The sequence below is a fragment of the Chiloscyllium plagiosum genome, unplaced genomic scaffold (assembly GCF_037043375.1).
Source record: "Chiloscyllium plagiosum isolate Xiang-an unplaced genomic scaffold, Cpla_swu_hap1 HiC_scaffold_26, whole genome shotgun sequence".
Classification (NCBI taxonomy): Eukaryota; Metazoa; Chordata; class Chondrichthyes; order Orectolobiformes; family Hemiscylliidae; genus Chiloscyllium; species Chiloscyllium plagiosum.
Window position 1 is genome coordinate 49,257,732 of NW_028270164.1, and position 14,817 is coordinate 49,272,548.

The 14,817-nt window shown below is 44.1% G+C and overlaps 1 protein-coding gene across 1 annotated transcript in view; it reads right to left on the minus strand.

The window, feature by feature from the left end:
- The window catches only part of LOC122563305 (peptidyl-prolyl cis-trans isomerase FKBP5-like), a 244,226-nt gene that overhangs the window by 66,251 nt on the left and 163,158 nt on the right, over nt 1-14,817 (minus strand). The window contains exons 2-3 of the mRNA XM_043717019.2: nt 7,654-7,798; nt 1,793-1,935 (exon numbers count right to left, since the gene is read on the minus strand). Coding sequence (XP_043572954.1) covers nt 1,793-1,935; nt 7,654-7,798 — 288 coding nt within the window. The remainder of the gene's footprint in view (nt 1-1,792; nt 1,936-7,653; nt 7,799-14,817) is intronic.

Genomic DNA, 14,817 nt, shown 5'->3' on the forward strand with positions numbered 1-14,817 from the left:
ATTGAGACCATGGCTGATTTACTAATGCTCAACTTCGCTTTTCTGCCTTATCCCAAGTAACCTTGATTCTGTTACTGATTGAAAATCTGACGATTTCAGCTTTGACTATACTTAATAACCTAGAATCAAAAGCACTCTGCATTCCAGAATTCCATAGATTCATTATCCTCTGTGAGAAGGAATTCCTCCTCATTTCTGTCGGAACTGAGCAGCCCCTAACTCTGAGATGATTCCTTTTGGCCCTAGATTCTCTCACACAGGAAGAATAATCTCTCCACATCTGCTCTGTCAAATTCCCTAAGAATATTATTTGTAACATTTTCTCTTCTTCTTCTAAAAATCAAATGGATACAACGTACTCAACCTTGGGGCGGCATGGTGGCTCAGTGGTTAGCACTGCTGCCTCACAGTGCTAGGGACCTGGGTTCAATTCCAGCCTCAGGCAACTATCTGCGTGGAGTTTGCACATTCTCCCCGTGCCTGTGTGGGTTTCCTCCGGGTGCTCCAGTTTTCAAAGATGTGTAAGTCGGGTGAATTGCCCATCGTGTTAGGGGACTGGGTCTGGGTGGGTTACTCCTCAGAGGGTTGGTGTGGACTTGTTGGGCTGAAGGGCCTGTTTCCGTACTACAGGGAACCTCATAAGAAAATCTCTCCATGCCCAGGGCCAGCCACTCTGTATTGCCTCTAATGCCAATATCTTTCCTTGGATAAGGTGATTGAAATTGTTGGCAGTATTTCGGTATCTCATGCCTTGGGTAGTTTTAACAAGACGCCCATTTTTTATACTCCATTCCTTCTGAAATAAAGGTCAACATGCTGTTTGCTTTCTATATTACCGGCTGAACTTGGATGTTAGCTTATTGTGATTCATGCACAAAAACTCCCCAAATCTTCTTTGCTGCAGCTTTCTGCAGTCTTTCTCCATTTAAATAATATTCAGCTCCTCTATTTTTCCTGCTAAAGTGCATGACCTCACCTTTTCCAACATTATATTCCATCTGACAAGCCTTTGTCCACTCATTTAACCTGTCTATATTGGTGTCATCCTTTTACCATTTGCCTTCCCGTCTACTTTTGTACCATCTGCAAACTTGGTCATACCACAATCACTTCTGCCATCCAAGTCATAGGCTAAACCATTAGGAGTCATGGGGACAGGGTTAGCGTCAGGGGAAGGTCAATCATGCCTTGAGATTTTTTTTTTTGTTTTACTTACACAGTTAAATTGAGAAACAAAACAGTAAGTATTTCAGGAAAGGGGAAAGGATAAAGTAGTTCAGAGAAATTTTCAAAGGCTTTAAAGCTTAGTTGACATAATTGAAATTTGAAAATCCTTCATGCAGAGTACAGAAAAAATGTTTCCCCTAACTGAGGACTGTAGAACCATGTGACACAGACTCAGAATAAAGGGACTAAGATGAAAAGAAACATCTTTACTCAGAGGATGGTGAGTTATTGAAATTTTCTACCTCATAGGGCTATGGAAGCTTTGGTCATACTCAAGACAGAAATCATAGCTTTATAGATAAAAGTGATATCAAGGGATATGGGAATAGTGTAGGAAAGCAGCATTAAGATAGATGATCAGCCATGATGGAGAATGGTTGAGCAGAGACGAGGGGCCGAATGGCTGACTCTTGATCCTATGTTCCTCTCAATGAGCATTCCTGCAGGAAAGGCTGTGTTTATTGTCCACCTTCAGTAACCCTGAGAAGGCAGTGGTGGGTTTTCTAACTCCATGGTGTGATATCAAGGTAGAAATGGAAGCGACAACTAATAAAGACACACCCACCTCAAACAGTAATGTGGCATTTGCAGGGACTTTAGGGGGGCTGCCAGCAGCCCCATAGGCATAGTTTGGTTTACAGATCAACTGACAGATCTCCCCCTTCTTCATTGAAGCCACTCCGATGTCCCATGCTTTCAACACTTGACCTATTGAAAGAAAAACATGTTTCTGAAAAGTGCGCAGTTTGCAGTGTATAAACATAATGTCGCTTTCTCCTTGTAAAGGGTAGACTAGGGGGTAAGCTGACAATGATCTTCAAAATTATGAATAAATTCTATAAGTAGATCATCCCATTATAAGTGAGTTCAGAATTAGGGTCCATATATAAAAGATAGTTATTGATAAATTCGATCAGGAATTACCAAGGGATTAGTTACAATGTGAAACTCAAAGAGGTTGAAACAAAAAGAGGGGGTGCAGTGCAGAGAAAGGACAAGCATACATAATTAAAATGGATAAATTCATAGAATCATCCAGTCAGAGAGGTATAAGTACAGAAACAGACCATCCATGCCAACCAGATTTCCTAAACAGAACACGCCCCATTTGCCTGAGGAAGGTTTGAAGGAAGGGTCACTGGACCTGATACATTAATTCTGATTTCTTTCCACAGATGCTGCCAGATCTGCTGAGCTTTTCCAGCAATTTCTATTTTTGTTTCCCATTTGCCTGTGTTTAGCCCATATCCTTCTTAACTTTTCTTATCCATGTACCTGTCCAAATATATTTGAAATGTTGTAACTGTACCTGCCTCTATTACTTCCTCTGGCAGATCAACCCAACGTGCACCACCCTCTGTGTCGCCCCTTTTATATCTTCCCCGCTCACCTTAAACCTATGCCCTTTAGTTTCGGATTCACCAAAACCGTGACCTTATCTATGCCCCCCGTGATTTTATAAACCTTTGTAAGGTCAGCACTTAGCCTCTTACACTTCAAGGAAAAAATCTTTGCCTACCCAGCCTTGCCTAGTAGCTCATGTCTTACAGTCTTGGAAACATCCTTGTAAATCATTTTTGCACCCTTTCCCCTTTATTAAAATCCTTCCTATAGCATGGCGACCAAAATTGGAAGCAGTTCTCCAAAAATGGCCTTACCAACACCTGTTAAATGTGTACGCTGTACTCAAGTGTTCTGACTGATGAAGGCAATGCATGCCAAATGCAATCTTCACCACCTTGTCTACCTGCAATGCCACTTTCCGGGAACTATGTACCTACTCCCCTAGGACTCTTAGTGGATTTTTGGTTGTAGGTCAGGAAACCATTTGTTTTGGGGGCAGATTTTTACTGCACTTCTCAGCTTGGTCACTAGCATTGCTGCTTAGGTCTCTGACATCCTAACAGAGATGTTGGCTGGGATGATGCACTGAATTTGATAACAGAAATGAGTTCTCATGAAGCTCAGGCTTTCTTACCAGGTCGTTGCTAACGACTACAGCATTTGAACATCATGTGATTTTGGCAGAGCTGAGAGTGACTAAAATAATAGGTGCAAATCCTCACAGTCTGAACTTCCTGCATTCTGCAGGTGACACTCCTAAACCCAATACGGCTTTTCCTCTGTCATCAGACACCTCCTTATATCACACTGAACTCTCGATCACATCTGGTTCTTAACCTGTGCCCATCTTTTGGGGTTCAACCCCAGAACACACCCACACCTTCCTGCATTTGGAAGCTTACATACTGTCCACTATGTCATCTTCACGGAGGGATACAAGGCTATAACTCTGTTTGTAGACAGACACAGCGCTAATACTGTCACCCCTAGGACAAAGTGACGAGTCCTGCAACACTTCTGAAATTTAATCTTTTAATGGGAGGCGATGGCCTAGTGGTTTTATCACTGGCCTGTTAATCCAGAGATCTAGATAATGCTCCGGGGACCTGGGTTCAAATCCTGCCACAGCAGCTGGTGGAATTTGAATTCAAAAAATATCTGGAATTAAGAGTCTAATGATGACCATGAAGTCATTGCCGATTGTAGGTCACTAATGTCCTTTAGGGAAGGAAACTGCTATTCTGACCTACATGTGACTCCAGACCCACAGCACGGTGATTGACTCTCAACTGTCCTGTGGGTAATTAGGGATGGACAATAAATGCTGCCTAGCCAGCAATGCCCTCATCCTGTGAATGAATAACAAAATTTCATACAATCCAGGCATCAAGTGAGATGCCGTTGAGCCACATATAACCCCAGTGGATGGGTCAAACTTTGAACCCTGTGGTACAACCAATGCTGCTTCCATAGTGCTAGGGTAAGAGTTCTGTTTACAAAAAGTGAGGAAAGTGACTGCCATCCTAATAGTGCAATTCAACTGCAATTCCCTAATCCTAAAAGCAGGGTCATGCCCTCCGTTGGTGTCACATCCCCAGATGAACTGCTCCTAAATGGCAGCTAAACACTTTGTGGCTGAGTTGGTGTCACCCATATCCCCAGAGGAACAATGGAAGCCTCTGAGAATGGACAATGACGGCCATTGAAGATATTCGTTCTAGCTCTGGTATGTATGGCCAGAACGTCAGAACCAGCTACTGCCAGAAGATTTGTCTCTCATTGTTACTAAGGTGAGTGTCCAGTTGACATTTATAAGCAATGATTGTATCCCGGAGCCTTACACTGTTAACAGGAAGCAGTGTCAATTTGACTCTAGAGTGGGAGCAGAGTTGGCCATTGATGTTGATGAAGGGACATGTAGACATCCACTGAGTAAAGAATGCAGGCATCTTACAACTGACAAAGAAATATAGACGTCAGTATAAACCTTTGTGAGACCCTTAAAAGATGCAAAAGACATCGCCTCAGCTATTCCCTGAAGTAAAGTGTTTAGAAATCTGTTTGGGGTGGATAATTGTTGGGCTTCCATTTGAAACACGAATTAAAGGAGGTGGAGCTGGCTCATGGGATACCAAAGGATGGCATGTGATCAGTTACCTTCTGACTTCTTTTGCGTTATCTTTACTGGCACAAGTTGATTTTTATTCAGACTTACTCTCTGTTATATTAGACCTGCTTGCCTTTGGTGCTTTGTTTTTCCTGGCTTAAGTCTGTGGGGTACCTTGATAGAAATTTCACTTCTTATTCATCCTGACAATTGCTGTTTAGTCTGATGAGCTTCGATGAGACACAATAGAAGGAAGCTTCCATGTGACTCAAATATGGGCCTGGACTAGAAGGTCATTCTGATCACCACACCTCAGGAAAGGTTTGTTGGTCTTGAACAAAATGCAGTGCAGATCCAATAGAATGAAGCCCAGTTTCTTAAAGAGAACAATTCATAAAAAACTAGGACTGCATTCTCTGGAATTAGGTTAAAAAGTGATTTGATCAAAAGGTTTCAAGTTATTAAGGGGACCAACTACAGTAGATGGAGTTAAGGAAAGGGAGTAGGATCTAAAACTTAGAGCCAGATCTTTCCGCTGTGAAATGAAGGGACACTTGTTCACAGAGTGGGTGGGAGAGTTTCAAACTCTCTTCTTCTAAGGTTAATATCCAATCGAATTTAAGTGAAATGGAAAAATGCATTTACATGGAGTTAGATTGTGAATCAGCTATGGCCTCAATGCATGGCACAATCACTCAGGTGGCCAAAAGATCTTTAACACAACAAACCATGTATCCAGCCCACACTCCATTTGAATGTGATTCCCTTACAGAAGCATAGCAATGCTGAATTACATATATTTCCAAATTGTTTGACTGCTAGATTTGGGCGTACTTCAAACTATTAAATCAGAAACTAGAATCATAGAGTCATAGAACTGTACAGCATAGGAAAAAGACCATTCAGTCCAACTCATCCATGCTAACCAGGAATCCTAACCTACTCCAGTCCCATTTGCCAGCATTTACCCATATCCCTCTACACCCTACCTATTCATATACCCATCCAGATGCCTTTTACATGTTTTGGAGGTGCCGGTGTTAGACTGGGGTGGGCAAAGTTAAAAATCACACAACACAAGGTTATATCCAACAGGTTTATTTGGAAGCACTAGCTTTCGGAGTGCTGCTCCTTCATCAGGTGGTTGTGAAGTATAAGATCATACGATACAGAATTTATAGCAAAAGTTTACAGTGTGATGCCACTGAAATGACATATTGAAAAAAAACTGGATTGTTTATTAAGCTTTTCATCTTTTAGAATGACCATGTTAGTTTTGGTATGTAAACCTCAGAACTTTTTAGAAGTTATTTTCTCAAGTTAGATCTAACAATAAATGCCATAAGATACTACATGAGAGTGCGTCCCAATGTTCAGACTGATTCTATTTCTGAAGTGGGATTTGCAGAATCTAACATGGATTTATGCAGTTTTTGGGAAAATAAAATTCTGAGAGTACAAATTCCCCCCACAAAGTAGATGCGCGTGCACGGAGGGGAGACAGAGTGAGTGTGAGCATGGGGGTATGTAGCTCAGGAGATGACAGCAGGTGATGGTGCTGCTATGTTACTTTGCCTTTGCCAGTGCAGTTAGTGACAGTGTCAGCTCCGCTCTTCACCCTGTGTTAGAGGCAGCATACACTGCGTCCATACCATGGTGAAAGCTGACAACAGGAAAGTGCAACTGGCAGTGTGTGAAGTACTAGAGAGGTAAGGTGACCTCCAAGAAATTGGCATAGTAATGATCTGCCACACAGTGTCTGCATTCTCTGAGAAAAGAAAAGCTTTGAACAGTAACCTTTCAATGGAGCTCATCACTGTCATTGATCAATGGTTTAGCTGCTTGTCATTTTCATTTTCTAGCTGTACCTTCACTGGGCGAAGTTAAAAATCACACAACACCAGGTTATAGTCCAACAGGTTCATTTAAAAGTATTGCTTTTGGAGCACGGCTCCTTCATAAGGTAGCTCGTGGGGCTGAATCTTGATCCTACCCCACTAGTTACCTGATGAAGGAAGCAGCACTCTGAAAGCAATACTTCCAAATGAATCTGTTGGACTAGAACCTGGCGTTGTGTGATTTCTAACTTTACCTGGGGGATACTGGGGAGCGCCTGACAGATCAGGAAATCCTCAGTTTGAACTAAAACAAGTCTGAATTGACTTTTATTATGAGGAGAATCCAAGGAGGTTTGCAATTTGCCTTCAGCCAATTGTGAATTTCAGAAGATTGCACCACTCTCCTCTTTCCTGGGAAGATTGTGCCGTGCCTATCTACTGCACATTGAGTCCTTTAGACTACGCACACCAACAAACACATGGATATAGTAAAATGTCTCAAGGCATCACTAGACAATATGTCACATGTTCATATACGGACATATCAGGACAGATGATCAAAAGCTTTGTTAAAGATTTAGATTTGAAAGGAAGACTTAAAGAATGAGAAAGAGGTAGAGATCTAAAGGGAGGCATTTTCCAGGTTTAAGGTACAGGAAGCTAAAGGTGCAACTTCCAGTGATAGACTGAAACAAATTTGCAGATCCACCTGAGGTCAGAGTTGTAGGACGGCCATGATGTTCACGGATTTAGGGCTGGATTTACTGACTCAGGTACAGAGATGTCAGGCTAAGAGGGATTCAGGGTGAGGGTTAGAGAGAACAGACTTTGTGTTGGAGACCGAAGACCATGAGGTCTGTCTTCACAACATATCATTGAGAAGAAAATTCCATTTATTGAAAATGGTCACAGACGAAGCAGTGTTACTAATCAGAGGGATTGAAACGGAATGTAATGAGGGAGAGCTGGTCTTGGTCAGGCAGAGAGAGGCTGACTTTGGGATTTCCAGAGAGATGCTCCTGAGATCCCAAGGGCAAAAGTAGGTGAGCAGAAAGTTGAGGTCAGTGAATGTCGTAGGTTAAGGTTGGGCTGAGATTTAGCAGATATAAACGACAATTACTTACATTTAGCACTTACCTTTACCCAGATCAAAGACAAATTGCTCTTTCCTTTCTCTACTTGAATCAAATATTTTTCCGTTTAATAGGGTCCCAGTGTAATGGACAAATACTTTATCACCTATCATTGGAGTCTCTTCATCAATGCCTCGCTTCTTGACAACCTGTAGGAACAAAATAACATGTTATCGCATCACAAAGACAGTGACTCTGCAAACGAAGAACTGAATATTGAGCTGTCAGTGTTACTAAAACTGGGAACCCTTGTTGAATCAGTCTACTGTTGCTTTTGCGTCTTGGTGCCTCACATGACAAGTTAATGAGCTCCATTTTGTGACATTTATCATCTTCCACAGTCGCATGGTGGGAAAGCTGAGCAGCGACGTCAAGTTAAGAGCTGCGATTACTTGAATGAGGGAGGAAAGCTGCAGTGATGCAAATGTTTAGTTCCAGCAGCATTGTTGTAAATATGGTTTCAATGCTGAAATTTACCTCCGCAACAACATACGTTGTAAAATCCAAAACTCTAATAAGGCTGAAAACTTAAAGTGACCATCATAAATTTTGTTTCAAAATCCTCTGAACACCAACTAATGCCTGCCATGAGCTAGATGTATCAAACAGCAGAGAGCACTGTCACACTGTGTATTTCAAACACCAGGGAACACTGCCACATGGCGTACTTCAAACACCAGAGAATGCTATGATACTGTGTATTTCAAATAGCAGAGAGCAATGTCACACTGTGCACTCCAAACACCAGAAAACACTGGCGCATTGTTTACTTAAAACGCCAGAGAGCACTGACACACTGTATTTCAATCACCAGGGAACACTTTCATACTATGCACATCAATCCCCAGGGAACACTGTCACACTGTGTACTTTAAACACCAGGGAACACTGTCACACTGTGTACTTCAATCCCCAGAGAGCACTGTCACACTGTGTACTTCAAACACAAGGGAACACTGTCACACTGTGTACTTCAATCCCCAGAGAACACTGTCACACTGTGTACTTCAAACACCAGAGAACACTCTCACACTGTGTGCTTCAATCCCCAGGGAGCACTGTCACACTGTGTGCTTCAATCCCCAGGGAACACGGTCACACTGTGTGCTTCAATCCCCAGGGAACACTGTCACACTGTGTGCTTCAATCCCCAGGGAACACGGTCACACTGTGCACTTCAAACCCCAGGGAACACTGTCACACTGTGTACTTCAAACCCCAGGGAACACTGTCACACTATGTACTTCAATCCCCAGGGAACACTGTCACACTGTGTACTTCAAACTCCAGGGAATACAGTCACACTGTGTACTTCAAACACCAGGGAACACTGTCACACTGTGTACTTCAATCCCCAGGGAACACTGTCACACTGTGTACTTCAAACTCCAGGGAATACAGTCACACTGTGTACTTCAAACACCAGGGAACACTGTCACACTGTGTACTTCAATCCCCAGGGAACACAGTCACACTGTGTACTTCAAACACTGGGAGCACTGTAACACTGAGCACTTCAAATACCAGGGTACACTGTGACACTGTGTACTTCAAACACCAGGGAACACTGTCACACTGTGTACTTCAATCCCCAGAGACCACTGTCACACTGCGTACTTCAATCCCCAGAGTACACTGTAACACTGTGCAACTCAAACACCAGAGAACACTCTCACACTGTTTGCTTCAATCCCCAGAGAACACTATCACACTGTGTGTTTCCAACACCGGGGTCACTATTATACTGTGTACTTCAAACACCAGGGAACACTGTCACACTGTGTACTTTAAACACCAGGGAACACTGTCACACAGTGTAATTCAAACACCAGGGAACACTGTCACACTGTGTAATTCAAACATCAGGGAACACTCACACACTGTGTACTTCAATCCCCAGGGAACACTGTCACACTGTGTAGTTCAAACACCAGAGAACACTGTCACACTGTGCACTTCAAACCTCAGGGAACACTGTCCCACTGTGTACTTCAAACACCGGGAGCACTGTAACACTGAGAACTTCAAATACCAGGGTACACTGTGACACTGTGTACTTCAATCCACAGGGAACACTGTCACACTGTGTACTTCAAACATCAGGGAACACTGTCACACTGTGTACTTTAATCCCTAGAGAACACTGTCACACTGCGTACTTCAATCCCCAGAGTACTCTGTAACACTCTGCAGTTCAAATACCAGAGAACACTGTCACACAGTGTGCTTCAATCCACAGGGAACACTGTCACAATGTGTAATTCAAACACCAGGGAACACTGTCACACTGTGTACTTTAATCCCTAGAGAACACTGTCACACTGCATACTTCAATCCCCAGAGTACTCTGTAACACTCTGCAGTTCAAATACCAGAGAACACTGTCACACAGTGTGCTTCAATCCACAGGGAACACTGTCACAATGTGTAATTTAAACACCAGGGAACACTGTCACACTGTGTAATTCAAACAAGGGAACACTGTCACACTGTCTAATTCAAACACGAGAGAACACTGACACACTGTGTACGTCAAACACCAGGGAACACTGTCACACTGTGTACTACAAACACAAGGGAACACTGTCACACTGTGTACTACAAACACGAGAGAACACTCTCACACTGTGTACTTCAAACATCAGAGAACACTCTCACACTGTGCACTTCAATCGCCAGGGAACACCGTCACACTGTGTACTTCAAACACCAGGGAACACAGTCACACTGTATACGTCAAACACCGAAGAACAATGTCACACTGTGTACTTCAAACACTAGGGAACACTGTAACATGGTGTACTTGAAGCCCCAGGGAACACTGTCACACTGTGTACTTCAAACACCAGTGAACACTGTCACACTGTGTACTTCAAGCCCCAGGGAATACTGTCACACTGTGCACTTCAAACACCAGGGAACACTGTCACACTGTGTACGACAAACACAAGGGAACACTGTCACACTATGCACTTCAAACACGAGGGAACACTGTCACATTGTGTAATTCAAACACTAGAGAACACTGTCACACTGTATACGTCAAATACCGGGGCACACTATCATACTGTGTAATTCAAACACCAAGGAGCACTCTAAAACTGTGCACTTCGATCCCCAGGGAAGACTGTCAAACTGTGCACTACAAACCCCAGGGAACACTCTCACACTGTGTACTTCAAACACCAAAGAAAACTGTCACACTGTGTACTGCAAACACCAGGGAACACTGTCACACTGCGTACTTCAATCCCCAGGGAACACTGTCTCACTGTGTACTTCAAACACTGGGAGCACTGTAACACTGAGCACTTCAAATACCAGGGTACACTGTGACACTGTGTACTTCAATCCCCAGGGAACACTGTCACACTGTGTACTTCAATCCCCAGAGTACACTGTAACACTGTGAACTTCAATCCCCAGAGTACACTGTAATACTGTGAACTTCAATCCCCAGAGTACACTGTAACACTGTGCAGTTCAAACACCAGAGAACACTCTCACACTTTGTGCTTCAATCCCCAGAGAACACTATCACACTGTGTGCTTCAATCCACAGGGAACACTGTCACACTGTGTGCTTCAATCCACAGGGAACACTGTAACACTGTGCACTTCAAACACTAGAGAACACTCTCACACTTTGTGCTTCAATCCCCAGAGAACACTCTCACACTGTGTGCTTCAATCCCCAGAGAACACTGTCACACTGTGTGCTTCAAACAGCGGGGTCACTATTATACTGTGTACTTCAAACACAAAGGTACATGGCCACACTATGCACTTCAAACACCAGGGAACACTGTCACACTGTGTAATTCAAACACCAGGGAACACTGTCACACTGTGTATGTCAAACACCAGGGAACGCAGTCACACTGTGTGCTACAAACACAAGGAAACACTCTCACACTGTGCACTTCAAACACCAGTGAACACTCTCACACTGCGCACTTCAAACACCAGGGATCACTGTCACACTGTGTACTTCAATCCCCAGTGAACAATCTCAGACTGTGCACTTCAAACACCAGTGAACACTCTCACACTGCGCACTTCAAACACAAGGGAACACTGTCACACTGTGCACTTCAAACACAAGGGAACACTGTCACACTGTGCACTTCAAACACCAGTGAACACTCTCAGACTGTGCACTTCAAACACCAGGGAACACAGTCACACTGTGTACTGCAATTCCCAGGGAACACTCTCACACTGTGTACGTTAAACACTAGGGAACACTGTCACACTGTAATTCAAACACCAGGGAACACTGTCACACTGTGTGCTTCAAACCCCAGGGAACACAGTCACACTGTACACTTCAAACACCAGGGAACACTCTCACACTGTGTACGTTAAACACTAGGGAACACTGTCACACTGTGTACTTCAAACACCAGGGAACACTGTCACACTGCGTACTGCAAACCCCAGGGAACACTGTCACAATGTGCACTTCAGACACCAGGGGCCACTGTCACACTGTGTACTGCAAACCCCAGGGAACACTGTCACAATGTGCACTTCAAACACCAGGGGCCACTGTCACACTGTGTAATTCAAACACCAGGGAACACTGTCACACTGTGCACATCAAATCCCAGGGAATACTGTCACACTGTGTACGACAAACACAAGGGAACACTGTCACACTATGCAATTCAAACACCAGGGAACACTGTCACATTGTGTAATTCAAACACTAGAGAACACAGTCACACTGCATACTTCAAACCCCAGGGAACACTGTCACACTGCGTAATTTAATCCCCAGGGAACACTCTCACACTGTGTACTTCAAACACTGGGAGCACTGTAACACTGAGCACTTCAAATACCAGGGTACACTGTGACACTGTGTACTTCAATCTACAGGGAACACTGTCACACTGTGTACTTCAATCCCCAGAGTACACTGTAACACTCTGCAGTTCAAACATCAGAGAACACTCTCACACTGTGTGCTTCAATCCACAGGGTACACTGTCACACTGTGTACTTCAAACACAAGGGAACACTGCCACACTTTGCACTTCAAACACCAGGGAACAATGTCACACTGTGTACTTCAAACACCAGGGAACACTGTCACACAGTGTAATTCAAACACCAGGAAACACTGTCACACTGTCTAATTTAAACACGAGAGAACACTGTCACACTGTGTACGTCAAACACCGGGGAACACTCTCACCCTGTGCACTTCAATCCCCAGGGAACACTGTCACATTGTGAGCTTCAAACACCAGGGAACACTCTCACACTTTGAACTTCAATCTCCAGGGAACACTATCACACGTTGCACGTCCATCGCCAGGAAACACTATCACACTGTGTACTGCAATTCCCAGGGAACACTCTCACACTGTGTATGTAAAACACCAGCGAACACTGTCACACTGTATAATTCAAACACCAGGGAACACTGTCACACTGTGCACTTCAATCCCCAGGGAACACTGTCACACTGCACACATTAATCCCCAGGGAACACTCTCACACTGTGGACTTCAAACACTGGGAGCACTGTAACACTGAGCACTTCAAATACCAGGGTACACTGTGACACTGTGTACTTCAATCTACAGGGAACACTGTCACACTGTGTACTTCAATCCCCAGAGTACACTGTAACACTCTGCAGTTCAAACATCAGAGAACACTCTCACACTGTGTGCTTCAATCCACAGGGTACACTGTCACACTGTGTACTTCAAACACAAGGGAACACTGCCACACTTTGCACTTCAAACACCAGGGAACAATGTCACACTGTGTACTTCAAACACCAGGGAACACTGTCACACAGTGTAATTCAAACACCAGGAAACACTGTCACACTGTCTAATTTAAACACGAGAGAACACTGTCACACTGTGTACGTCAAACACCGGGGAACACTCTCACCCTGTGCACTTCAATCCCCAGGGAACACTGTCACATTGTGAGCTTCAAACACCAGGGAACACTCTCACACTTTGAACTTCAATCTCCAGGGAACACTATCACACGTTGCACGTCCATCGCCAGGAAACACTATCACACTGTGTACTGCAATTCCCAGGGAACACTCTCACACTGTGTATGTAAAACACCAGCGAACACTGTCACACTGTATAATTCAAACACCAGGGAACACTGTCACACTGTGCACTTCAATCCCCAGGGAACACTGTCACACTGCACACATTAATCCCCAGGGAACACTCTCACACTGTGGACTTCAAACACCAGGGAACACTGTCACACTGCATACTTTAATTCCCAGGGAACACTCTCACACTGTGTACTTCAAACACCAGCGACCAATCTCACACTGTGCATTTCAAACACCAGGGACCACTGTCACACTGTGTACTTCAAACACCAGGGAACACTGTCACACTATGTACGTCAAACAGCAGAGAATACTGTCATACTGTGTACTACAAACACAAGGGAACACTGTCACACAGTGTACTACAAACACAGGGGAACACTGACACACTGTGTACTACAAACATGAGAGAACACTCTCACACTGTGTACTTCAATCCACAGGGAACACTGTCACACTGTGTACTTCAAACACCAGGGAACACTGTCACACTGCGTACTTCAATCCCTAGAGTACACTTTAACACTGTGCAGTTCGAACACGAGACAACACTCTCGCACTGTGTGCTTCAATCCCCAGAGTACACTGACACACTGTGTACTACAAACATGAGAGAACACTCTCACACTGTGTACTTCAATCCCCAGAGTACACTGTAACACTCTGCAGTCCAAACCCCAGAGAACACTCTCACACTGTGTGCTTCAATCCCCAGAGAACACTGGCACAATGTGTACTGCAAACATGAGAGAACACTCTCACACTGTGTACTTCAAACATCAGGGAACACTCTCACACTGTGCACTTCAATCGCCAGGGAACACTGTCACACTGTGTACTGCAATTCCCAGGGAACACTCTCACACTGTGTACGTAAAACACTAGGGAACACTGTCATACTGTGTGCTTCAAACCCCAGAGAACACTGTCACACTGTGTAAAGCAAACACCAGAGAACACTGTCACACTGTGTACTTCAAACCACAGGGAACACTGTCGACTGGAGACTTCAAACCCCAGGGAACACTGTCGCACTGTGCACTTCAAACACCAGGGAACACT